We start from the raw sequence: 24,979 nt of genomic DNA on the forward strand, positions 1-24,979 counted from the left end.
CGCCGGGATTGGCGCCTGCGCGCAAGAGCCTTATTGTGTGACGCCTACAGACCGGCGGCGCTTCCGTACTGTCTCCGGTGGAGTGTATGTTTCTCTCCAAATATGCAGAGACAGAAACGTGCAGTATTTTTAAGGGGATGCCGTTCAACTCATTATTCCCAAAGGCACATATAAACAGTGGTTTCCATATGGAACTCCAGCAGAAAAACTGCAGGGGGAAGAGAGGAAACCTAGTTTACCGTGCTGCCGTCCACTTCGCCGTAGCCGAGCAACTGTTTCCAAGGCAACCACGCCGTCAACAACGCTAAGCAACCCCGAGATAATTAGAAGGCCTGTTTTATTTTCTTCCCAAGAGAGGACTGCTAAGAAGACGTCAAAGGGAAATTAGGTAAAGGAGAGAAACCTTAGTTCTGTGAGAAGACAAGAGTAGGAAAGGAAAGGGGAAACCCCGTGAAGATAGAGACAGATACTCGTATAGTGAGAAAAAAGTTGATTATTTTTAAGGAGTCATTTTGGTGGCCATGGATACAACTTGCTTTTCTGAGAGCATTTATAACCTCATACCCGTTGACTCGAAGGAGCCTCCCCAGCCTCCTAGGTATGTGGGTAAGCAAAGATTATCACTTGAAACAAGAATAAGGATCAATTATGCTATTTCAGGATTGACCATCATATGACGTTGAAAAAGAAACAACATACATTTTTGTCTCAGTGACGTACTCTTGGGTGTCAGCTTCTTAAGGAAGTGGCTGCAAAATCTAGGTATTTCGCGTCTCACAATTCACAGAGAGGGCCATCCGTGATGAGAGAGGACCATTTTATTATGTTAGCCGCCTGTTAATTGTTTTGTAATTAGATAAATTGTTCATACATGATGGGGTATACAAAATGGCCTGAAATTTTTTGTTGCTGTTGAAAAGAGAAAATCATTTATATTATCCTGTGTTAGGATACTTGTTATTTGGTTTCAGGAGTTCATTGTTTTACTTCTGACTACACTACCACTCCCTCTCTAAAGGGATGGTAGTTATTTATTTCTGAGATTATTGTCAAAAATAAATTCTTGTTTGTTCTGAAGCTCAGTCTTTTATTGGTAAAACAAAATAGATTAAGTTCTAAGGTCTTTTCTGGATCTGATAATTGGATAGAAGGAAGAGTAGATGGATGGAGGCCCAAAAATATGTAATTGAGTTAAAATTCTTACATAGGTGTTAGGACCCTTTAAATTCCCCACATTTCAAAACGTTACCCCAAAGTAAATATCTCAGTTAATCTCCTGTGTAGTGGTTTAAAACTTATGTAAATCTATGAGAGAAAAGAAGGTAACTCGTGCAGAAAATCTCATTCCTCCTAGTACTCGAATATTTGCTGGGTTTTTTTGTTTTGTTTTGTTTTGTTTTGTTTTACCCTTCTTCTTTTGCTGATGCAAGTCAAAAGCACATTGAAAGAGCACTAGCCTAAACAGCAGGCTCTGAAAAGAATTGGTTTGGGAATCATGAATAAATTTTCAAATTAAATGATTCAGATAATCTTTACTTTTCCTTTCAGATCTAATGGCCAGTTATTTTTACTAGTAATTACTTGGGGTGCACGACATAAACAAGTGGGCACATCCTTCCATTTTAAGCCTGAGTATCTGGTTTTAACAAGAGTAGTACCCGTATTATTTTCTATTAGCTTCTCAAACTCTAGTTGAGAATGGAAAGGGGAATGTAAAGTAAAATGTGATGGAGTTGCAGGGTTTATGAGGAGGATTCAAATTAACTATTGCTGAATGAATTTTTGGTCAAAAATTCCTGTATGTTGTACTAGATAAAGCTCCTCCTTTCTGTAACCACTGGTAGATTGTATTTTCTATAGAGTAGTGAATTTGAATGTTAAGACATTTTATGAGATAGGTGTTTTGTTCACCGGTAAATTAAAAAGATGCCCCTTTACTGCATCTAAGTAATTTTTTCAAGAAATTTCATAGGAACAATCTTTATTCATTTGGCAAGCAATAACTGAGCCGCTATTATGTGTATAACATTGCCCTTGGAGAATGTTTTTGGGAAATGTTGCAAGTGACAGCAAAAACTCCTTGGTTGACTCTGAAGGTGTAAGTAGGAAAAAGGAACTCATGGTAAAGGGAATAGAAGACATCCAAATGCAGTGCCAAAGAACTCTCTCTGTTAGAGTGAGACTATCTACAACAACTTCCACTGTCTGCAACAACCCTGAGAAGGTTTTAATTTGATAATTAAACCACCAGTAAATCAAACCACCAATATATAAACCACCAATATATAAAAACAGAACATGATAACACATTTAACACATTCCTCTCACCACACTAACATTTACTTGCCCTGACCCAATCCCCTTACTAATAATAAGAATTAATCATAAGAAAGAAATGTATTAACCTACAAGACTTATTTGCATTACTGAGTTACAAACCCAGCTTCAAGGAAACTCACTGCAGCTCTTTGCAAAATTAGCAAGATGACTGTCCAGCTTTCACAAAGAGGTGGATTCCTCAGCAACTAACTGCATGTGATCGCCCACACCTCAGAGGTTACAGTCTCCTTGGGACACTGAAGTATAAACATTAATATGTTTATATATAGTATATATATACTATATATATATAGTATGCAGTTTATACTGCAGACTAACAATAAAATCATATATTATTGGAAACCCTAATGAGAGATGCAGGTAACAAAATGAGAACTTAGAAAATGGATGTATGTAATGAAAGTGGGGTGAAGGGCATCCTCTTGCAGTTGAACTTAATGAGCTGGGACTCAAGATATAACAGTGTTAAAGTCAATGAGAAGCCATGAATCCATTTTCAAAATTTCAGTGGCTCATGATGCATGAGATGGTTTCCAAGCTGCTCACCAAATTTGTCACCCTTCTATTGATGGTTCCAGTTACTTAATGTCTCTGATCATTCTGTCTTTCCCTTTTGTTTAAAGTAATATTCCAGGTATGTACCGAACAGCCCATGGTACCATTATCTCTTTCCTTGCAATGCAGTACTTTTCTTAATACACTCATTAGCATTTTGACATTCATTTCCCCACCGTTGCCTCACATTGAAATTTCCACATGAATTATGACCAAGGTTGATCTCTACCATCCTATAATTAATATAACTGTTTTTGATCTAAACTCGTTGTCTATGAAGATAGTTTTGAACTTTTAATCTTTCATACACTCTCTCAACGATCCCTCCCAGCTTTGTGTCATTTGCAAATCTAATAAGTATGTCTTTTCTATCTCCATCTGTCATTGAACAGGGCAAGTACTTTGGTTACTAAACACCTCTTTCTAGGCTGAGAGCAATACTGGTTTTGAGGGTTCAGTGAGTCATCCATATGCATCCATTAATCTATTCATATTTCTCTACCTTATCACTAAGGATAAGAGGCTTTGCTAACATAAAGATGTATATTATGTCTAAGGTATTTTCCTGATTTATGAGTCAAATAATCTTAAAAAAAAATTATGTTCATTTCAATGACCTGAAACTCCAAATGGCTCATTTAATCATTGCTCCTCTACAAGTTTTTAGATGCTCTCCAAAATTGACATCAGGCTCACCATTGTGGGGTTTCTGGATGCATGCTTTTTAAAAATGGGAATATTTAATGTGTAAGCACCGACTAGTTGGCTGTTTTTGTTTTTTTTTTTTTAAGGCTTTCTGGTTTTCACTGATGTTAATTAACTGTGACATGTAGTCAGAATTTCATTTTCAGAGCTCCTCATTCTTCTTGGACTATCTTTCATTTTATTCAATTTCCATACTGTTAAGTCTGTATCTTTGGAGGCTTTGTAACATCTCTTTGTTTAAAATCTAGTTATATATCTAACTTTGCTAAGCAATCTTGACTATTATGAAATCTTAGATGACGGGGTCATTTTCTTCTGAGATTCTTATCTACTTTGCTGACAATTTGTAGCCAATAATTCAATTGGGTAAAGCAGTAGTCCTTTAAAATGAACTTATATTCAAAGAATGTAAAAAATATTCCAAAGTCTTTATTTTTAGTATAATGAAATTTTATGTTAAAATTCCCATTGTTACCATATATGGTCTCAGAGTTTTATGACCAGTGTTAGAAATTGTTTATTCAGATTTTTAATTTGGCTGTCCAGTCTCTGCAGACTTCCATAATAATAACACTTTTCTTCATCTCTTGTAAAGAAAAGAAAGTAAACTTTACATGTACTAATATGTAAAGAGATTATATTAAGTTATATTTCATACATAGATAGAACTATAGAAAACTGAATTTATTTGGAAAATGGATTGAGGGGATAGAGGAAAACTAGATTTTTATTCATTTTTTAAAATTGAGATATAATTGGCATATACCATTATATTAGTTTCATCATTTTTTTCTATTTTTGTAGTTTGGAAAAGTAAAAAATTATTCAAATAGAATAAAACGTATTGTTTTGTGTAACAAATGGCTAAGCTTTCAGTTCACAAAATAATGTACTGAAACACAAGATTGAAAATTAAAAAGGTGAAAGTATACACACTTTTCTTACCATAAGGAAAGCTATTTTATTAATCAAGAGATAATATCTGCCAGTTCCAATTTGCATATGAAATTTATGGTACAAGTTTGAATTGAACATTATTTTCTGAAGGTATCTAATAAACTCATTCAGTTTAGACCATAATTGATCCCTAGCCATTGAATTCAAGATTGAGGAAAGGTCCCTAAAAGCAAGAAGTAATTCAATGTTTCTCCAAACAAATTTATCCACATTAAGTAAGAAGAAGATAATACGAGTTGTTAAAAGTGGTATAGCTGAACTTCTGCTTCCAATCAAGGATGGAATTTACCCTCTCACCTTAAACAACTAAAACACTAGGGGGGAAAAGTGTAAAACAGTAGTTTTCAGACAATGGACAATAGGCAGCACAGAGCAGTCATCTCTAAGAGAAGAGAAACAAGCCTCACAATTGCCCAACATTCTTCCTAGAGAGTTTCCAGACCAAAGTCCAGGAAAGAGGAATTGAAACAAGACCCAGCAGTCCCTTGAGTTAAAGGAGACAGAGTTCAGAGTCTGGGGAGGTCAAGGCATGTAGAATTCACAGCACAGAGACACAGAGTACCAGAGAGGAGATGACTGGAGAGAGAGAAAAAGAGAGAGAGAGTGTGTGCTATAGAAATATGCAAGAAGATTTTTCTGAAGTCTTTGGTTAACAGTACATGTATGTAATGAAACCACGGAGGCCAGAGAAATAACCAACAGAAGGTAGTAGAGCCAGATAAAGTTCAAATTCCCACCAGCCAGAGTGGAAACACCTAAGGCATAGGGCATTGAGTAGTGCACTCAATAGTATATTGCCTCAGTAGTGGGGCCAAATTAGAACTAGACTCAAAGCTCTTCTGGACCCAGAAATATAATGCATAGCCAAAAGAAAAATCAGTCAATACAAACAGACAAAGAAATGACATCAATGCGAGAATTGGTAGACAAAAGCATTAAAACTATTTTAAATATTTTCTATGTATTCAAGAAGGTAGAGGAAAACATGAGAAAGATACAAAGAGAAATGGAAGGATAAAAAAAAAGACCAAAATCTAACTTCTAGACATAAAGGGTACCACTTCTAAAATGAAAATGGTCTACTGAATGGTATTAACAGTAGCTAAAACACTGAAGAAAATACTGAATTTGAAAACATAGTAATAGAACAATACAAAATGAAAGAAAAAAACTGAAAAGGAAAACAGTGAATCAGAGAGTTGTAGACAAACATCAAGGAGCCTAACATAAGCATAATTAGAATTGCAGAAGGAGAGGAGAGAGATGGGTAAACAGAAAACATATTTGAATAATGGCCAAAATTTTGACAAAGTTAATGAAATTTTCAAATCCACAAACCCAAGAACCACAATGAGCCCCAAGCAGAAAGAAGAAAAAGAAGGAAAAGAAGGAGGAGGAGAAGACCATACCAAGAAATATTACAATCAAATTTCTTAAAACCAGTAATAAAGAGAAAAATCTTAAAAGCAGCCAAAGAAAAAAAGAAACATCATATACAGAAGAAGAAGAAAGATAGCAAATATCTCATCAGAAACAATAGAAGCCAGAAGTTACAAAGTCCTCAACGCACAAGAAAGGGTATAAGTTGGAAATTTGGATTTACACAATGAAATAAAAAACACTGGAAATGGTAAATATACAGTAAATATTAGAAATTATTTTTTTTCTCTTTAAATTTATTTAAAATATAGTTAGCTTTTTACAGGGAAATAATCACAATGAATTATGGGTTCTATAACACATTGAAATAAAATATATTACAACACTGGGACAAAGGTTGGGGAGGGGTAAGTGCAAATATTCTTTTGTACGGTTCTTATACTGTATGTGACATGGTACAATGTTACTTGAAGGTAGGCTTTGGTAAGTTAAACATGTATATTGTAAACTTTAGAACATCCACAAAATAAAGTCAAACAAAAATAAAAAATAAGGCAAAATAAAAAGAGGAAGAATGAACAAAGGGGTACGTAGAAAACAAATAGCAATATAGAAAATTTAAACACAAATATATTTTTTAAATTACATCAGATATTCATTGTCTAACTACACTTCATGTCTGTCTCTGAATGAATATAGACTTATATATATTTAAAAAGTGTATCTTTTCTTAAACTTAAAATCACTTTTACTGGAAATACGAATGCTACAATTTTTTTTTAAATTTTAGGTACATATCCATTTTTAAGACATCTGTAAAAGATAACCTGCAAAAACATAAAGCTGCAATGAAGACTATGGGACCACCAAAAGTTGAAGTACCTTCTCCAAAGGATTTCCTGAAGAAACATTCAAAGGAAAAAACTCTACCACCCAGTAGGTTTTATCACTCTTTCTAATGTTAAAAGTGTTAACAGATCATTTAACTAGAATTATCTTACTGCCAATGAATATTAAATGTTCACAGGTGATAAGTTTGTCTCATATTTAACAGAATCTGAAATTCTAGGAGGAAGTAGAAGTAGAGAATGTAGTGGAAAAAGAAGGTGGAGAATACTAAGTTGTCCCCAAAATAGACTTTCCCTGTGATGGTGCAGGCTTCTGAAGTACGTCTTGGTCTATCCAATAAAGCCCTACCTCCCGCCCCACATGCCTCACCATCTTAGTCCCTAGCCAGATGATTTCAGTAACAAATAACAATTTTCTTGAGTTTGAAACCCCAGTGAGAAGATTGCCTGGCATCTAAACTGTGTCTGGTCTTTTCTGCAAGAGATGAGACTCACAACTGTTATACCAGTTGAAGCAACTATCAGGCATGGGCTTTATCTCTCCCAGATCTCTAAGACCATTAGGACAGTAAATGAGTCAGGTGTAATGGAGGAGCCTTCACAGATGAGTGGGAGACAAAGCCAGCTTCTTGGGCATGTGTGCAGTCACACAGGGCTGTGTGCTTAGAAGCTTGGTTTAATGCTCTGCTTTTGCCCTCTTGAAACTCTTAATTTTTGGTCAAGGAGCTCCACGTTGTCATCTTGTACTAGGCCTTGCAAATGATGTAATTAATCATGGTCATAGAATATATAGATATTAGGAAGATTAGGAAGAAGGCTATCTGGAAAATGGACAGGTATGTATGCATGGAAGCAGCTTCTTCCCATCCTGGGTGTGTCTTTCCTGATGTTTTAGGACAATAGAGAGGAGAGGGAAATTAGTCTCTCTCTTTTGCAAAGTTAGTGTTTTTATGTTGCCTGCCATCAAGGAAATAATACAACATCTCAAGCCCAGCTAGGGTGTTCCTTTTGACAAAAGTGAAACTACTTCTCCTTATGGCAATATTTTATATCCCACAATCCTCTCTCATAACCCATAATGCCATGACAAAGGATGAGGATATTATCAGGAAAGATGGAAAAAGCACATCTAAAAATACAATATTCTTGCACAAATTCATGTCTTTCAAAAGTCTCTCTTGTATCTTTCTCAAGGGGAGTTTTGGTATTTTGTGACCCACAACCACTTGAGAACACTGGAAAATCTTAAAATGGAATTAGTTTATTTCAGTGATATTACTTCGGTTTTCACGTATCCTCTCTAGAGTTAAATACATTACATAACAACTACCAAACTATATAAATCCTAAATATCAAATAAGGAAAAAGGGAAGTCTATCTCTTCCCTTATATAACAGGACAAAACAAACACAAAATTATATTGGCCTTATGAATAATCAAGAAGGTCGGTTGTTGCAAGAGTTCAATCCAACGAATTAAAGGTAATATGGACCAAGGCTGCTTCGAGTCTCTTTTTGAATATTCTTTCATTTTGAACACAATAGTTTTGAAGACAGAAATTTGCTAGCGCACTGAACAATACTTAACAGATACATGAATATTTCTCTAAATTCAATTGGTAAAACATCTGCGTGACAGCAAGGCTGTGTTGACATTGCCATTTTGATATAACCTTGAGAAAACCATTTGGTTTTCAGATTTATTATCACAACTATCAAATACCTTGTGAAAAGAAATCCTCATCCCATTTTCCAAGCCTCGCCCCATTGCCAACCCCTATACCTGGGATGAGAGAAAAGATGATGTTTAAATAGATGTAACATAAAGTAAAGACGGGGCTGGCTCTAGGCACCATCCAGTGAATAACCAAAACCAACCAAGGGTTGTAATTTACTCTACTTACTCACCTAAGAATGAATTATCAGTCTTTCTAAACTGTTTCCTCATTTTCTAAGAATTCAGCTTTACCTCTTATATACATTTCTAAAGCTACAGATTTCCTTATATTACATGTGCATGCACTTTCAATTCATAATTAAATTGGGCTTCTTAATATTTTCAATGTGAACATCTAGAGGATAGATAACTCTAGTTTTTCAGGCAAACAGATTTTGCAAACCTCATTTGGTTGAGTGTATCTGGTAGAAGGAAGCTATTTGGGTTGTAACAACGAGTCCTTATTCTCTGCTCCAGGCTTTATAGGAACTCCAAATTCAATTTCTAACAATGCTCACAACATCTCATTAATACGTTAAATCGGAAGATACTATTTTGGTAGATCAGAAACAGTAAACAATTTCACATATAGTTCAAGCAAATATATACATTATATTCTACATATTAAATTTTATTTTTTCTTTTCCCCCTATAATGTAAACTCCATGAGAACAGGGACTTTGTCTCTTGTTCATTGCTGTATCTGCAGTTCCTAGAGCATTAATTGGGGACATAGTATTTCTCAACAAAAACATATTGCATGAATTAATGAATAAGTAAATATTCAAAAACTCCTTTATAATATTTCTGGGTGTGTAGAATTGATATCAGTAGTGTTGACTTGCTAGGGCTGCCATAACAAAGTATCACAGACTAACTGAGTAGCTTAAACAGAAATGTGTTTGGTACTGGTGTTAGGGCTTCACATATGGATATTGGGAGGGACACAATTCAGCCCATAACAAGAGGTTAATCCAGTCCTCAGACATTTAATAATAAGTATCATTTTTCCTGCTAATAAAAGATAGATAGGGGCACCTGGGTGGCTCAGTCGGTTAAGCATCTGCCTTCGGCTCAGGTCATGGTCCCAGGGTCCTGGGATCAATCCCCGCATTGGGCTCCCTGCTCGGTGGGAAGCCTGCTTCTCCCTCTCCCACTCCCCCTGCTTGTGTTTCCTCTCTCACTGTCTCTCTCTCTGTCAAATAAATAAAATAAAATCTTAAAAAAAAGTTACATAAACTCATAAAAAGTTCAAACAGTGCAGAAATGAATAAAGGCAAAGTACCTAGGATTGTGTGGAGTTAAGATTTGGGTAAGGTTTTGTTAAGATGGCTGTTGCCTTCAGTTTTTGGAAATAAATTGTAATTATTTTACATTTTAGCATTCTGACAAACCATTTTGATGTGGCTCTATCAAAATAGATGAGTACGGATGGTCAGCTTGAAGAAGCTGTGTAAAAATGGCCAGTCTCATCTGCTGCTAATGAAGAGAATGTGGTAGAGAGAAATAAATGAGATCAATTCTGGATAGTAGTAATTTTAGGAAGTGAGATGCAATCAGGGAGGAGTGAACTGGAAACTTCAACTGTGTTGGTAATTTGTATTCATTAAGCTGCATGTTGGGGACAAAGCTATTACATGATCTTCATACCTTATAATAAGAGTTCTAGTGAAAAAATTCCATAATTCTTGGACTTTCACCAAGTTTGACTTATTGGTGACTTTACAGTAACTTTCCTCTGAAGAAACAATTACCAGTAATATTGCTAGTACTCAGAAAAGAGTAAAGTTTCTTTGAATTTTTTTCAGTGAAAAAGCTAAACATTTATTGTTGATATCTTTATAAGATAATACTTTCACAATAGCTAGTATAAATATACTAGTTAGCTAACATATGATTGGGGTGCTTATCTTCTTCCCTTAGACTTATATACTCTTCTTCAACATATTAATTGATTATTTTGTGCTTAATTTTTGGCATTTATGATTACTGATTTACCCCTAAATATTTGAATATATTATTAATAAAACTCTAATATACTACTGGTAAAATATCTAGATATTATAAGTAGTACTGAATAGCAATGTTTATAATTTAATATTAACAAGAAAATGTTATGTTTAACAGAAAAAAGCTTTGATCGGAATGAGCCCAAAAAGCCTCCTGTGCCACTGAGGACTGATCATCCAGTCATGGGACTACAGAGTGAAAAAAATTTTATAAATACAAATGCAGCCAATGTCATTATGGGAGTGGCTAGAAAGCCTAAGCCAATTTATGTTGACAAAAGAACTGGAGACAAGCATGATCTTGAAACCTCAGGACTAGTTCCAAAATACATCAATAAAAAGGTAGCCTTGTGATGTATTAATGAGACCTAAAATGCAAATAATTTAAGTATGGTGTTCACAGTGATTATCTGTATTATTATTAATAGTGCTCTCACAGGGCAAATTATTCCTCTGCAATCTGTGTTTGGTCCACATCTAATGTGATGAAGTTATGGAGAATTTGGAATGAATAACACCATGTAGTCCAGTAGAGGAAAGCTCTAATTGTTTCCCCTAATTTCAATTATTAATATATTTAACAATTATAGCAAACATTCTCCAAAAGATGTTAATTTTTAGTGTGGTGGACATTTCATGAACAGCATAGGCATGACTAAGAGTCATTACTAAGAAATAACCTTTCAGAAAGTCCTAAGATTTAGTCATTAGGTTGCAGTATCTTGGTAAGAGAATGAGGAAAAATGAAGAGGAAAATAATTTTAGAGCCATTCATCCTATCAATGTAGTATAAATAATTCACATTACAATTTCAACTTGAATGTGTTTGGAATAAAGCAGACCTTGAAAGTACTGTACAATAAGCTAGTCCTTTTGGGACCTTCATCTCTATCTGAAAAGGTGCTTATCAGATAGGCATACAATTTCATTGTTGAAAATTATAGGAGCTTCAGTTTGTTTAAATATAGAAGATCTTTAAAATTTAAAAAGCTTACAAAAATACCTATATAAAACCTATTTTGCTTTGTACTTTGTATACTTACAGAGTATAAAACTGCTAGGAACACATATAGTAAAATATGAATGCAAAATCCTAAAGAATAATAATCCATAATAATAAACTGTGGCAAAAAAGAAAGGAAGGACAGAAGGAAGAAAGAAAGGAAGAGGAAAAACAGAAATTGCAATAGTGATGTATGAGGGGTTTGCATCAAGGTAGTCCAGTGATCTACCATGATGAATCCAGTGCCTGTTCAAAATCAAAACGGGAACCTCCAGGCTGTTGTCAGAGTACACCACTTACTCTCTGTGGAAACTCGTCACTCAATAAGCTAAGACACTTTTGGGAGACCTTAGCAAGTATCTGGGGGTTGGCAGCACATGGCAATAAAGTTATTTCAGGCTTCTCTGAATACTTCCTCCTGTGTCCTGAAGGCTGCTCATAGCCCTTGTCCCATAGGGGATGAAAAACAGAAATTTCACTTTAAAACAACTTCCAATCCATTATTTGTCCACTATGATGTGGAAACCCTTCTCCTTTGCCCACACTGTGCCCCTTCTTCTGGCTGCCTTCTGCCTAAGCTGTCCACTTCAGTACATTTTCTGCCCTGAACAGAAAATTGAGAGTATTCATCATGGAGACAGAAAAAGATTCAGTTAGTCTTCCTGTGCTCGTTTACCAAGCATGCAAACACTCTGCACCTCTTACACTCTTGGTGTTGCTGGCCAGGCATTCAGGGTTCATGAAGGACTTTCTCAACTTACTCTCCACTGATCAGAGTTAAGTTTTTAAAACCCAGAGCGCCTGAGTGGCTCAGTCAGTTGGGCAACTGCCTTCGGCTCTGGTCATAATCTCAGGGTTCTGGGATTGAGCTCACATACCGCTCCCTGATCAGCCAGGAATCTGCTTCTTCCTCTGTCCTTCCCCTGCTCATTCTCTTTCTCTCTCTCAAATGAATAAATAAAATCTTTAAAAATGTATAAGGCCCATGTGAAGGAAATTATAAAGTTTAAAAAAAGATAAAACCTATTAATGGTAAGTGAGAGATCAAGTCTTTAAAGGGCAATGCCATTTTTATAAAAGTGAGTGAACCTCATGTCTTAGTTTCACATAAAATATGGTATGCCCATTTGTGCCATGGGAAACCATCTGTGAAAACAAACTGAAGCACTGATGATTGCCTGAGGTCCACGGCAATGGGCGTGAGACATCATTTCAAATTCTGACTCCACCACTTAACTCTGTGATCTTTCACACATTATTAGATTTATCACAGGTTTGTAGTGAGGATTAAATGATATAAAATCTATCAAGGACTTGACATGATATCTGGCACCCAATAAAAGTTCAATAGAGAGTGGGTAGTATTAATTATTAACATTAAGAGTATGCATTAGCCCTCAGTGATCTAGCATGTGGGAATATTTCAGATCACTGAAGCTTTTACCCATGTGCGAGATAGTTCTTTTTCCTAAAATGTATTACGTTATTCCCTCTATTAAACAGAATATGCCAAATATAAATTTAATCTCTTTGCAATGACTCAGAATCATCATTATGAGCATCAGTAACTACTTAGCTGTAATGAGGTTTTGCCCTCAGTGTTTCCTGAAGTCAATTGGACTGTTTACCACTGCACTAACTTACCAGAATTCTGTGCTCTTAGAATTTATTTGTAGAGTGTTTTGCAACTTGCTGGAACACATTTATAGCTAGGATTTCAAACTGTCCCTTTTTTCAGCCGGGATAGGTTAAGTGATGCTTTGGTAACAAATAACCCCTGATTTCAGTAGCTAAAAGCAACTAAGTTTTATTGTTTGCTTATTGCTCCATGTCCATTAAGTGTTGGAAGTTCTGCTTCTTGTCCTCATTCCAAGACACAGGCAATCCCAAATATTTCCCATCATTATACTAAACAGAAAAAGAACATGGCAAGTCATCCATTAACTCTTGAGGCTTCTACCCAAAAGGGACAGAGGTTACTTCCACTCTCTTTGGGCAAGTCAGGTCACATGATCACATCTTACTTCAAGGGGATCAGGAAAGTGTTGTCCCATCAATTGCCTACAAGGAGAAGAACCAGAATGTTTATGAATAATTGTAATGACTATCATACCTATTGACAGCTTCTTCCTCAGAGAGTTTTTCACTGACCTCCTTATTTATCTAAAATATTTCTTCCCCCTTACTATTCTTTGTTTCAGTTTGGAGCACTGATACATATATTACTTTATACTCTATTTTTGGTGAGTTGCTCTCACTATAGAATGCACATTCCATAAGGACAGAAACTTGCCTTTCTTATTCACTAGTATACCTGGCATCAAGTAAATTCTCAAATAATTTTTTGAAAAACAAACAAGGAGTAGTTCTGTTCTGTACACAGTGGTATCAAGCATAGTTACTAGTCTGAAAAAAATCACAGCGGATTGCTTCACTGTCTATCCTTGTAAGCAGCCCAGGAGCCTTCAAAATGGATTTGGCATTCCAAAAACAACCTTAGGGTCCCAAGTCAGTTTTTACTTAAAGCAGATGTGCATTGTGTATTTGTTTTTACAACACTTTAGAAGCATTTATCTTCTTTTATATAACAAGAACTTGCAAAAGGGACCTCAAGATATTCAAGATATTTAAAGGTAAAAGCTGAAGCACCTAAAAGAAATAAAGAAAAACCAACTCTTAGAGGTAAAACAAGGACTGAGTCATCAGCCAGGAACAGGTGCTGGAAACATTCAGAAGAGAAAAAACAAGTAGCCACAATAACAATTCAGATGGTTTTAAAAGATGAGAATCAACTAGTTCCCAATGGGAAAAGAAAGAAAAAAAAACCTTGAATTTTGTCAGTTTACCATGTTTGGAGCAAAGGCTGTGCTCAAAAAAAAATCTGTAACATTTCTTTGTCTCTCAGTCGTTAGTTGATGTGTATACATATGTAAGATTGCATTCGGGATATTGATTTTTTTTTTTTTCTGAAAAATCCTTTTAAGGATTATGGTGTCACACCAGAATATATATGTAAGCGAAATGAGGAAGTAAAGAAAGCCCAAGAAGAATATGATAATTATATCCAGGAAAACCTTAGGAAAGCAGCTATGAAAAGGCTCCCCGATGAAGAAAGGGAGGCGGTTCTGCAGGTAAGCGTTCTGTAATTTATATTCATATGTAGTACTTTCGAACATCTCTGAAAGAAAGGTCCGTCATCAATGAATATTAAAGCCTGCACCTTGACTTTGAAATCAGAACACACTCTTTGGGTTACAGTGAGGATTATGAGCAGCACTCTGACTCTTTAGGGAGAGCAAAAGTTGTAATTAGGAATTACTGAATCATATTTTGTTTCCAATTTTGTGAGATTCTGTTTTTTCCTGGGGTAGTTAGTGTTGTAAGGAGGCCCACCTTCTCCTTCAGTGAACATGCATAAGTAAAGCCAAAAGGTGTTTTTATTTTCATTGTCATGTCCCTGAATTTTTCAAAAATAATATCCATAAAATAGATATTTTTCACTAGATGGAGCTCTAGAATAATTGAAACTGCTCCTAGACCAACTTTTTTTTTTCTTTTCTATAAGCCAAATGTCCAAATTTTAAACTAACCATGTGTTAGGTTTTTTATGTATTTTCCATATTTTGAATAAACTAGGCATAAAGATATATGACCTTATGTGTTTAATGCAAGACTTTTATCTGAAGCATTTAAAATACCTTTGGAGAGTATTTATTAAGCACCTAATTGTACTCTTCTATAGTCATGATATTGTTATAGGTAAAAATAGTACTTTATTCTTGTTATTTTGAAAGATTTCTACAAAGTCATTTCTAGCAACCTTTTAAAAACGGAAAAAAAATTTTTTCCACATTAACTTCTGTTGAAAATGGATTTGTATGCTGCTATAAATTCTTAACATTTTATTAATGTCATAATCATTAGTAAACATTTACTAAATTACTGTTTTGCATTAAGTGTCATGCTAAGCCTCAAAGATATTAAAAAGGGCATAAGATAAAATTCTACTATAGATAATGTAATATAATGGAGGAGAGGTGATATGTATATATGTACATATGTAAATATATGTGTGTTGTGTGTATGTAGAGATCATAAGTTTTATCAGGTTCTAAGACAGAGCATCCACTGAAGGATGTAGCTGGGCCTTAAACTGCACAGTAAGAGGGTCTTCTGGACAGCAGAAGTGACCTAAGGGCAAAGACTGTGTCTCTTTGTTGACAGCAGTCTCCTTTGTGCCTAACTCAGTGCCCAGTATAAACACAGAGGTTTAATATTGGTGTGCTGGAAAGAAGAAAGGAAGAAGGTAGGCAAGAAGGCTGGCAGACATGGAGGTGGGACTTTGGATGTCATTTTCAGAGTACTGGTTTGTGGTCCATTCTCTCTTTCTCTTTCTCTTTCTCTCTTGCTTTCTCTTTCTCCTTCTCCCACCCCATCTCTCTCTAGTTGGATTCTACCATGTATAGAAAGTACAAGCTTTTGTGAAAGCCAGGTTTTTATATCTAAAAACACCAATGGATAGATCATCCAGACAGAAAATCAATAAGGAAACCTCAGCCTTAAACAACACATTAGACCAGATGGACTTAACAGATAGATACAGAACATTCCATCCAAACCCAGAATACACATTCTTCACAAGTGTATATGGAACATTCTCCAGGATAGATTGTATGTTAAGCCACAAAACAAGTCTCAATAAATTTAAAAAATTGAAATCATATCAAGCATCTTTTCCAACCATAATGGTATAAAACTAGAAATCAGTTACAAGAAGAAAACTGGAAAAATCACAAACATATGGAGATTAAACAATATGCTAATGAACAACTAATGGCTCAATGAAGAAATCAAAGGAGAATTCAAAAACTACTTTGGGGGTACCTGGGTGGCTCAGTCAGTTAAGTGTCTGACTCTTGATTTTGGCTCGGGTCATGATCTCAGGGTCGTGGGGTCAAGCCCTATGTCAGGCTCCCCGCTCAGTGCAGTCTGCTTGAGATTCTCTCTTTCCCTCTTCCTTGCCCCTCCCCTGCTTGCACATTCTCTCCATAAATAAATAAATAAATAAATAAATAAATAAATAAATAAAATCTTAAAAAAAAAACAACTTTCAAATGAAAATAGAAATACAACCAAAATCTATGGGATGACAGTTTAAGAGGGGATTTTGTAACAATAAAAATTTCAAATAAACCATCTAACTTTATACCTAAGGGAACTAGAAAAAGAAGAACAAAAGAAGCCTAAAGTTCTAGAAGGAAGGAAATAATAAAGATCAGAGAGCAAATAAATGAAATGGAAACTAAAAAGACTAGAAAAGATCAATGAAAGTAAGAGCTGGTTCTCTAAAAAGATAAACTAAATTAACCTTTAGCTAGACTCACTAAGAAAAAAAGAGAGAGGGTTTAAGTAAAATCAGAAATGAAAGAGAAAAAGTTAACAACTGAACATAGGAATACAAATGATCATAAAAGAATACTATGAACAGTTCTATGCCAACATTTTGGACAATCTAGAAGACATGGATAAATTCCTAGAAACATACAATCTTCCAAGACTGAATCATGAAGAAGTAGAAAATTGGCATAGACCAAGTACTAGTAAGTAGATGTAATCAGTAATCAGAAAACTCCCAACAAATAAAAGTTCAGGGCCAGATGGCTTCACTGATGAATTCTACCAAATATTCAAAGATTTAACATCTATCCTTCTCAAACCCTTCCAAAAAATTGAACATGAAGGAATGCTTCCAAACTCATTTTACAAGGCCAGCATTACTCTGATACAAAAACCAGTCAAGGACACCATATACACCCACAAATCATAGGCCATAAATATCCCTGTTGAACATACATACAAAGATCCTCAACAAAATATTAGCAGATCAATTTCAACAATACATTAAATGTATCATTTACCATGATCAAGTGGGATTTATTCCAGGGATGAAAAAACGGTTCAATATCCATAAATCAATCAATATTGATATACCATAGTAATAAAATGAAGGATAAAAACCATATGATTATCTCAGTAGATGCAGCAAAAGCATTCGACAAAATTCAAAACCAGTTTGATGATTAAATCAACATAATAAAGGCTGTCTATGGCAAGCCCACAGCTAACATCATGCTGAACAGTGAAAAACTGAGAACTTTTCCTTTAAGATCAGGAACAAGACAAGGATGCTCACTCTCACCACTTTCATTCAACATAGTATTGGAAGTGCTGGACAGAGCAATTAGGCAGGGAAAAGAAATAAAAGCCATTCAAACTGGGAAAGAAGTAAAACTCACTATTTGTGGATGACATGATTTTATATATAAAGACTCCACCAAACATCTCTTAGAACTAGTAAACGAATTTAGTAAAGTTGCATGTCACAAAATCAATACATAAAAATCTGTTGTGTTTTTATACACTAACCACAAACTATCAGAAACAGAAATTAAGAAAATAATTCCATTTATAATTGCAACAAAAAGAATAAAATACCTAGGAATAAATTTAACCAAGGAGGTGAAAGATCTGTGCACCGAAAACTTAGAAGACATTGATGAAAGAAATTGAAGAAGGCAAACTAAATTGAAAGATATCTCATGTTCATGGATTGAAAGAATTAATATTGTTAAAATGTCCGTATTACTCAAAGCAATCTACAGATTCAATCCAATCCCTATCAAAATTTCAATGGCATTTTTCACAGAAATGTAACAAACAATCCTAAAACTTGTGTAGCACCACAAAAAATCCCAAATAGCCAAATCAATCTTGAGAAAGAAGAACAAAGTTGAAGGCATCACCCTCCCTGATTTCAAACTATATTACTAAGATACAGTAATTAAAAAAATAGTGTGGTAATGGCATAAAAACACATAGATCAAAGGAACAGAATAGAGAGCCCCAAAATAAACCCATGCATATATGGTCAATTAATTTATGACAAAAGAGGCAAGAATATACAAAAGAAAAGAAGAGTCTTTTCAAAAAGGGTGTTGGGAAAACTGGACAACCACATGCAAAAGAATGAAACTGGACCATTATCTTACACCATATGCAAAATTAACTCAAGATCGATTAAAAACTTGAATGTAGAATGAAGCCATAAAACTCCTAGAAGAAAACATAGGTGGCAAACTCCTTGATATCAGTCTTGGCAATGTTTTTTTTGGATCTGACTGTTAAAGGCAAGGATGACAAAAGCAAAAATGGACAGCTGGGACTACATTAAACTAGAAAGCTTCTGCAAAGGGAAGGAAACCATCAACAAAATGAAAAGGCAACCTCCTGAAGGGGAGAAGATATTTGCAAATCATATATCTGATAAGAGGTTAATATCCAAAATATATAATATATGTATCCAAAATATAAAATATATAAAGAACTCATACAATTCAACACCACTACCACAACAAAACACCCCCAAACAATCCAATTAAAAAATGGGCAGAGGATCTGAATAGATATTTTCCCAAAGGAGAGATAGAGATGGCCAACTGACACATGAAAAGATGCTCAAATTAAAACCACAATGAAATACCACCTCACACCTGTCAGAATGGCTATTATCAAAAAGATAATAAAAAATAAGTGTTGGTGATGATGTAAAGAAAAGGGAACCCTTGCAGCCACTATGGAAAACAGTATGGAGGTTCCTCAAAAATTAAAAATAGAACTACCATATGATCCAGTGATTCCACTTCTGGGTATTTATCCAAAGAGAATGAAGATATTAATTTGAATCTATATATGTCCCCCCACGTTCACTGCAGCATTATTTTCAATAGCCAAGATATGGAAGCAACCTAAGTGCCCATTGATGTACGAATGGGTGAGGAAGATGTGGCATATCTGTGTGTGTGTATGTTATGCTAAGTGAAATAAGTCACACAGAAAAAGACATACTATATGATTTCACTTATACGTGGAATCTAAAAAACAAAACAAACAAAACAAAACTCATAAACACAGAGAACAGAGTGGTGGTTGCCAGAGGGGAATGAGGTTGAAGGTGGGTGAAGTGGGTGAAGGTAATCAAGAGATACAAACTTCCACTTATAAAAAAAGTCTGAGGATATAATGTGCACCATGGTGACTATAGTCAGTAATATTGTATCACATATTTGAAAGTGGCTAAAAGAGTGAATCTTAAAAGTCTTCATCACAAGAAAAAAATATTTTGTATCTTTGTACAGTGACATGGTAACTAGACTCATGCTGATTATTTCACAATGTATACAAATATCAAATCATTATGTTGTACGCCTGAAACTGATATAATGTTATATTATACTTAAAAAACAAACAAACAAAAAAACAGGAAAAGAGAGGAAGAACTTCCCTCAGAAGGAAAAGAAAGGCTCTTCTGTCCTGTGTCTTTTTAGCTTAGTGGATAAGCAGCCCTCAGTTGCCTAATATGGTCACTGCGGATTTGACAGGACAATAGCAGACCCTTCCTTACATGCCTTATTAGCCAGGTAATATAGCTGCCGTGGTAACAGAGCCACCAGCTCTGCTCCTGAGAAGTCCTGAGTCATGTTTCCCTCCATGATTAAGAGTTGCACACGGCACTATGACAACATAGTTGTATGTGCCCGAATAGGCCACATCCTGCTCATTCTTCATAAAATAACAGTCTCATTATACTTAGAGGATTATCCAGTCTAATCATTCCACACTTCTCCTTTGACATATGAGGATATAAAATGCAAATATGTTAAATTTTGTTCATTTATCTATTCATTCACTTGAACAGGCACTGTACCCAGCCCAGGGGGATACTATTGTGAGCAAGACAAATGCACTCTTTACTGTCAGTACACTTAGAGTTTGGTTTACATTTGCCCTTACCCTTGTCACAAAATTATCAAGGAGCCAAACAGGGACGAAAACCCACATCGGCCAAGTCGTAGGCCAGGGCTTCCCCTGCGACATGGTTCACACGTGCATAGGAAGTAACAAAAGGAAGCTCTGTCAGTCAGAGATCCAGCAGGAAATACAAGGCACCACCAACCAGGATTCTGAAGCACATTTATGAAGAACTATTTACAGAAGGAAAGCAGGGCTACAGGAGCCAACAAAAAACTCTGTAGCACCCCAGGACTAAGGACAGCGGGAATCCATCACCACCCTAGGCTAGAAGGGCAGAGGCAAGGAACAGTGTTACCAGAGCCTGGTAAGATCTGGAGCCTGGAAGAGGGCTCACTGCACAGTGTTGCCCTTACACACACGTGAGCCAGAACTAGGGTCCAGGTAACGTCAAGGGAGAGGAAGAAGAAATGCCCCAACCTCTCTCTCCTCCCACCAGTGCCGAGCTCAGAGGCTGGAAGCCTAAAGCGGGGCGGGGGGGGGGGGTGAGGGGGAGACACAACGAGAAGGAGGAGCATGGCACTGAAGGCACTTCCTATTTATTTTATGACTGCTTCTCCCTATCTGAAGCTTTTCCCAAACTAACAATAATAAAAAAAAATAAAATAGAAGAGAGAGAGGTCAATTAAGAAAAAAAGAAAATCACTATTCCTGCAATGAATAAAAGATTTTTTAGATGAAATAACAAAAATAAGTCTTAAAAACAGCAGAGAGGCTATGTCAATAGAATATATTAGTTACATTTAGTTCCCATCCCTGCCTGTTGACTTGGATCCAAAGGTTTTTGTACACACTGGAAGATAAAGCAAACTATCCTTTAAAAGATAAAGGCTACAGAGAAAAAGTGTAGCTGCTGTGACCACAAGTAATGTGGAAATATCACTCAAGTAGCTATGAAAAACCTTTGATATTTGAAAGTGTATAAATGCATAGATTTCCTCTCTGCAGTAGGCACCCCTGTGGAGCACTGTGGAAACATAGTTCTCATTTCATAATGAAAGGCTATGAAAAAAGAATTCTTCTGAGGACATCTTTTTGGAATACATCTCATACACCATGAAGAACTGTGCTAACCCATCCCTCTCTTTTTAAAATGTAACCTGGATATTTTCCCTCTTTCTTTTCCTTTCCTTAAATCTTTCATCTGGTCTCACTCAATAAGGGCTCAAAACTATTGCCCTTTTCCCCGGTCAACCTGGTCTGTACAATGTGCTCTATCCCTATCATCATTTTTACCTAAGCATGGAAATAAACCACTGAAATGTTATTATCCCCCAAAAGCTTCTACAAAATGAAATTTGTACTATGAAGGCTTATTATGAAGATGTTATTATGTAAGAAACTTCTAATCTTCTCTTACACCTAAATATATAGCCATGGATTTCAAGGACCATATTTTCAAGGCAATATTTTAAATTCTACTTTCAGTTTGACTTTTTGTTTTTGTGTAAATAAAGTGATTTGTGTACCCATAGTGAATAACAGAAAGTGTTAATTTTGCAAAAATTCATAGCTCAAATTCGATTAGAGGTTTCAGCCCATTTTGTCAATGAGACCCTCTAGTGCACTGTGATAAGAAATGGGGATTAGGCAGATGAAAATAACCTTTATTACTCCTTAGAGATCCCTAATTTTGAATTTGTCAGCTTCTGAGAATATAAAACATTAACTACATTACTGAATTAGCATGCATTTACATTTAATGACATCTCAGTCATTTCTGGTATACATTAATGGGACGTATAGACCCCTTGACTATATGAAGAGTTCTTTCTAATATATTGAAAAATACTTAAAGGATCATCTCTTGTTACATTGAATTTTGGCATTTTGTACAATTCCATTTGGTCAAATATAAGCAAATGTGCCATGCAAGTCCAAATTAGGTCTTTTGATGAATGGGGATAATGGTTCAAAACTAAAATCCTAAAGAAAAAAACTAAATTTTTTATAAGAAATAATTTCCTATTCAAAAATATGTCTTGCTTGCGGGGGGGGGGGGGGGGCGGGGGAGGGGGCATCGATTCTCACTTGTTTTTACCAAAGCATTTGCTATGAGCTTAGTTTCATACTACTTGTAACTCTGCATATGCATATTTAATGGCAAAAACAAGTAACAGTAACATAACAGAGCAAATAAATACTCCCTCTGGGAACTGAGCACACAATCTAGGACAGGATTTGGCCTCTGCACAATATTTCCTGTTACTGTAGCCAAGTACTCAATAAATACATATCGTTTTGTAAAGTTATTTTCATCAGTTTCCTTTACCTATTTACATTTCTCTTCACCAGTACACTATATATATTTTTTAACCATTTATGTTACTTTTGCAATTACCTTAGTATTTAGAGTTCTCATTCCCATTTACAGGGGCTGAAGAAGAACTGGGAAGAGGTGCATAAGGAGTTTCAGTCTCTCTTGGTGTTCAGTGACTCCATCCCAAAGAAGATCCGCAAGCAGAAGCTGGAAGAAGAGATGAAGCAACTGGAACATGACATCAGCATCATCGAAAAGCACAAAATTATTTATATTGCCAATAAGTAATAATGGATTTTTTAAAAATATAGTCATTTTAACATAGGGGAAAAAATGAAACTTTGCTTTTCAACGAGGAAAACACTATTAAGAGAATAAAAATAGTTTTTACCAAAATGCTGGGGCAATGATTAAAGGGTAATCAAATTATTCTACCCATGTGAGAGAAACTTTTGTTTTTACCAGCATTAGGATTTCCACGTATAAGCAGAAGTTTGATGTGGCATGTTCCAGTTTGTAGGGTGATCCATTATTTTTACGTACTTGTTTCACAGAAATATTAATTTCCGGGTGCTGAAGAATAAAGTCAGCACTCGGAACTTCAGATTTTTTCTATACTGCATGAAACAAAGAGCACAACATTAAAAACTGTGAAGTATTTTGAATTGGACATAGTGGCATATGCTTTCTTCCTACTCCAGTGCTTTCTAAACATTGCTTAAGATTCCCACACATTCAACAGCATGCAATCTCTGATAACCTCTGTCATTTGCAGCTCTTCCCAACTGCAAATACCGTCAGTGTCTGTAATGCTAGCTATGCCAAAGAGGAAGGAAATGAAGAGGTAACATAAAATCAAGAAGACAACTTAGAAAATGCATCACTGAGCATAATCAAAGAGAACAGCCTTCTTCTGGGCATATAAACTTTTAAAAACTTTGCTACTCAAAGTGCTTTATTCCATAATTCACTATAGGTGTTTCACTAAAATGGGATGTTCCTTTTTCTTTTTTTGTTCCTATGTATCTATTTGGTGAATTCTAAAGTTTCCTTTTGTATGATTAATTATTAAGCAATAAGTTTATGCGAGTAGAGCTGTCTTCAACTCAAAATAAGTATATAAGGAGAGTCTAAAAGGAAAGAATTCTTGTATGAAATTTTAAATTAGAGAAATTCAGTAGAACATGAAATACAAAATATCAGAGCAATAACAATGTCTGCTGCTTACACTGATTTTTATCTTATGGATGATGGAAAAAATGGCATTTTTTTAGCTTTTTCAGAAACAGAATTTGAGAGCATTGTAGAAAATCTTACTTTAATTAAATAAAAATGGTTATATACAAATATTTTTGAAAACTCACGTTAAACTTTTTTTCACATCTTTTTATGAGCCTCATTTCTGTATTTATTACTAACCTTAGAGCAGATATAAAACTAAAGCTAGTGATTATCCAGAATGGTTGCTTGCTATTTAGGATAGGCGAATAGTTGTAACAATAAACCCAGAATGTATAATAATAACATAATAGAAACTCATATCTTGCTCACATAACAGTACTGTGCCGCAAAGACATGAGCAGGAGCTCTTTTGCACAGTTGCTCAAGGACCCAGACTTATGGAGTGGTAGGCTCTGTTCTCTCCAGAGTTCAAGCCTAGAAAAGGTGCACATCATTTCTCTTTGCATTTTCTAAGTCAGGAATACTAGTTGCACATACTACCTCTAAACACAAACCACCACCAAATCTTATTTGTCTGGTAAACATAAATTTCTCATTTACGTTACTGTCCTATGTGAATGAGGGTGGGGGGTGGTACTCTGTTCCATGCAGTCACTCAGAGACTGCTGGTACAGCGGCCCTTCTCTGCCACGCTGAAGGATAAGATGTTTAGGTTAGTATTTTATTTGTGAGATGATTCCTATACATAACTAATTTTTTAAAAAATTCAAAACCAGTAGTGATGCAAAAATATTCTAATTATTTCAGCCTCATGGTTGTTAGGTTTAGGGACCACGAATGAGAGTTGCCTTACATATCTTTGTGGTTTTAATGGATGGTTTTTCTCTTCCTGTATGTCTACTAAAGAATAGACTTTTCTCCATGGCCCACGATGTTATTCTAGATTGACTTTATTGCCTTTCTCATTCACAGGCCTCTTAGGGAAACCTTCCCATCCGTTATTCCTGAGACATTATCCTACACTCCTACCGTGGGATCCTAAACTTGAAAATCTCCAGTGCTAGCTTCCCACATTCACATTCAAACACACACACACACACACACACACACACACCTGGGTCATTCTACCAGGCAGAGGAGGGACAGACACCTGACT

At 35.5% G+C, this 24,979-nt stretch overlaps 1 protein-coding gene and 1 long non-coding RNA gene across 5 annotated transcripts in view; one reads left to right on the top strand and one right to left on the bottom strand.

Annotated features, from left to right (window-relative positions):
* Positions 1-44: 44 nt before the first annotated feature.
* Positions 45-23,988, top strand: ENKUR (enkurin, TRPC channel interacting protein). Of its 3 annotated transcripts, XM_064591953.1 has the most exons (6): positions 46-598; positions 5,901-6,187; positions 6,728-6,873; positions 10,629-10,852; positions 14,498-14,644; positions 22,756-23,988. In XM_064591953.1, the coding sequence occupies exons 3-6, from the start codon at positions 6,786-6,788 to the stop codon at positions 22,927-22,929; spliced, it is 633 nt and encodes a 210-aa protein (XP_064448023.1). In that variant the 5' UTR covers positions 46-598; positions 5,901-6,187; positions 6,728-6,785; the 3' UTR covers positions 22,930-23,988. The 3 variants fall into 3 exon arrangements, with proteins under 3 accessions (XP_045730230.1, XP_064448023.1, XP_045730231.1); XM_045874274.2 differs by lacking the exon at positions 5,901-6,187 and having other exon boundaries at positions 45-598; XM_045874275.2 differs by lacking the exon at positions 5,901-6,187 and having other exon boundaries at positions 46-388.
* Positions 13,258-24,979, bottom strand: part of LOC123844163 (uncharacterized) — an 87,992-nt gene continuing 76,270 nt past the window's right edge. The window contains exons 4-5 of one of the 2 annotated variants that reach the window (XR_008506040.2): positions 22,723-22,848; positions 13,258-13,574 (exon numbers count right to left, since the gene is read on the bottom strand). This is a non-coding gene — a long non-coding RNA (uncharacterized LOC123844163). Of the gene's footprint in view, positions 13,575-22,722; positions 22,870-24,979 lie in introns of both variants that reach the window. The other variant, XR_006790714.3, reaches the window with a different exon arrangement.

This window comes from Mirounga angustirostris, unplaced genomic scaffold (genome assembly GCF_029215605.1).
Source record: "Mirounga angustirostris isolate CCGP_5_RB_7025 unplaced genomic scaffold, mMirAng1.0.hap1 SCAF_5, whole genome shotgun sequence".
NCBI lineage: Eukaryota > Metazoa > Chordata > Mammalia > Carnivora > Phocidae > Mirounga > Mirounga angustirostris.

Bases quoted from the DNA above. Each gene is read 5' to 3' on its own strand.
- ENKUR (XM_045874274.2), top strand. From the start codon at position 522: ATGGATACAACTTGCTTTTCTGAGAGCATTTATAACCTCATACCCGTT. The intron at 599-6,727 runs GTATGTGGGTAA...TTTAAATTTTAG, and splicing joins GAGCCTCCCCAGCCTCCTAG to GTACATATCCATTTTTAAGA. The intron at 6,874-10,628 runs GTAGGTTTTATC...TATGTTTAACAG, and splicing joins GGAAAAAACTCTACCACCCA to AAAAAAGCTTTGATCGGAAT.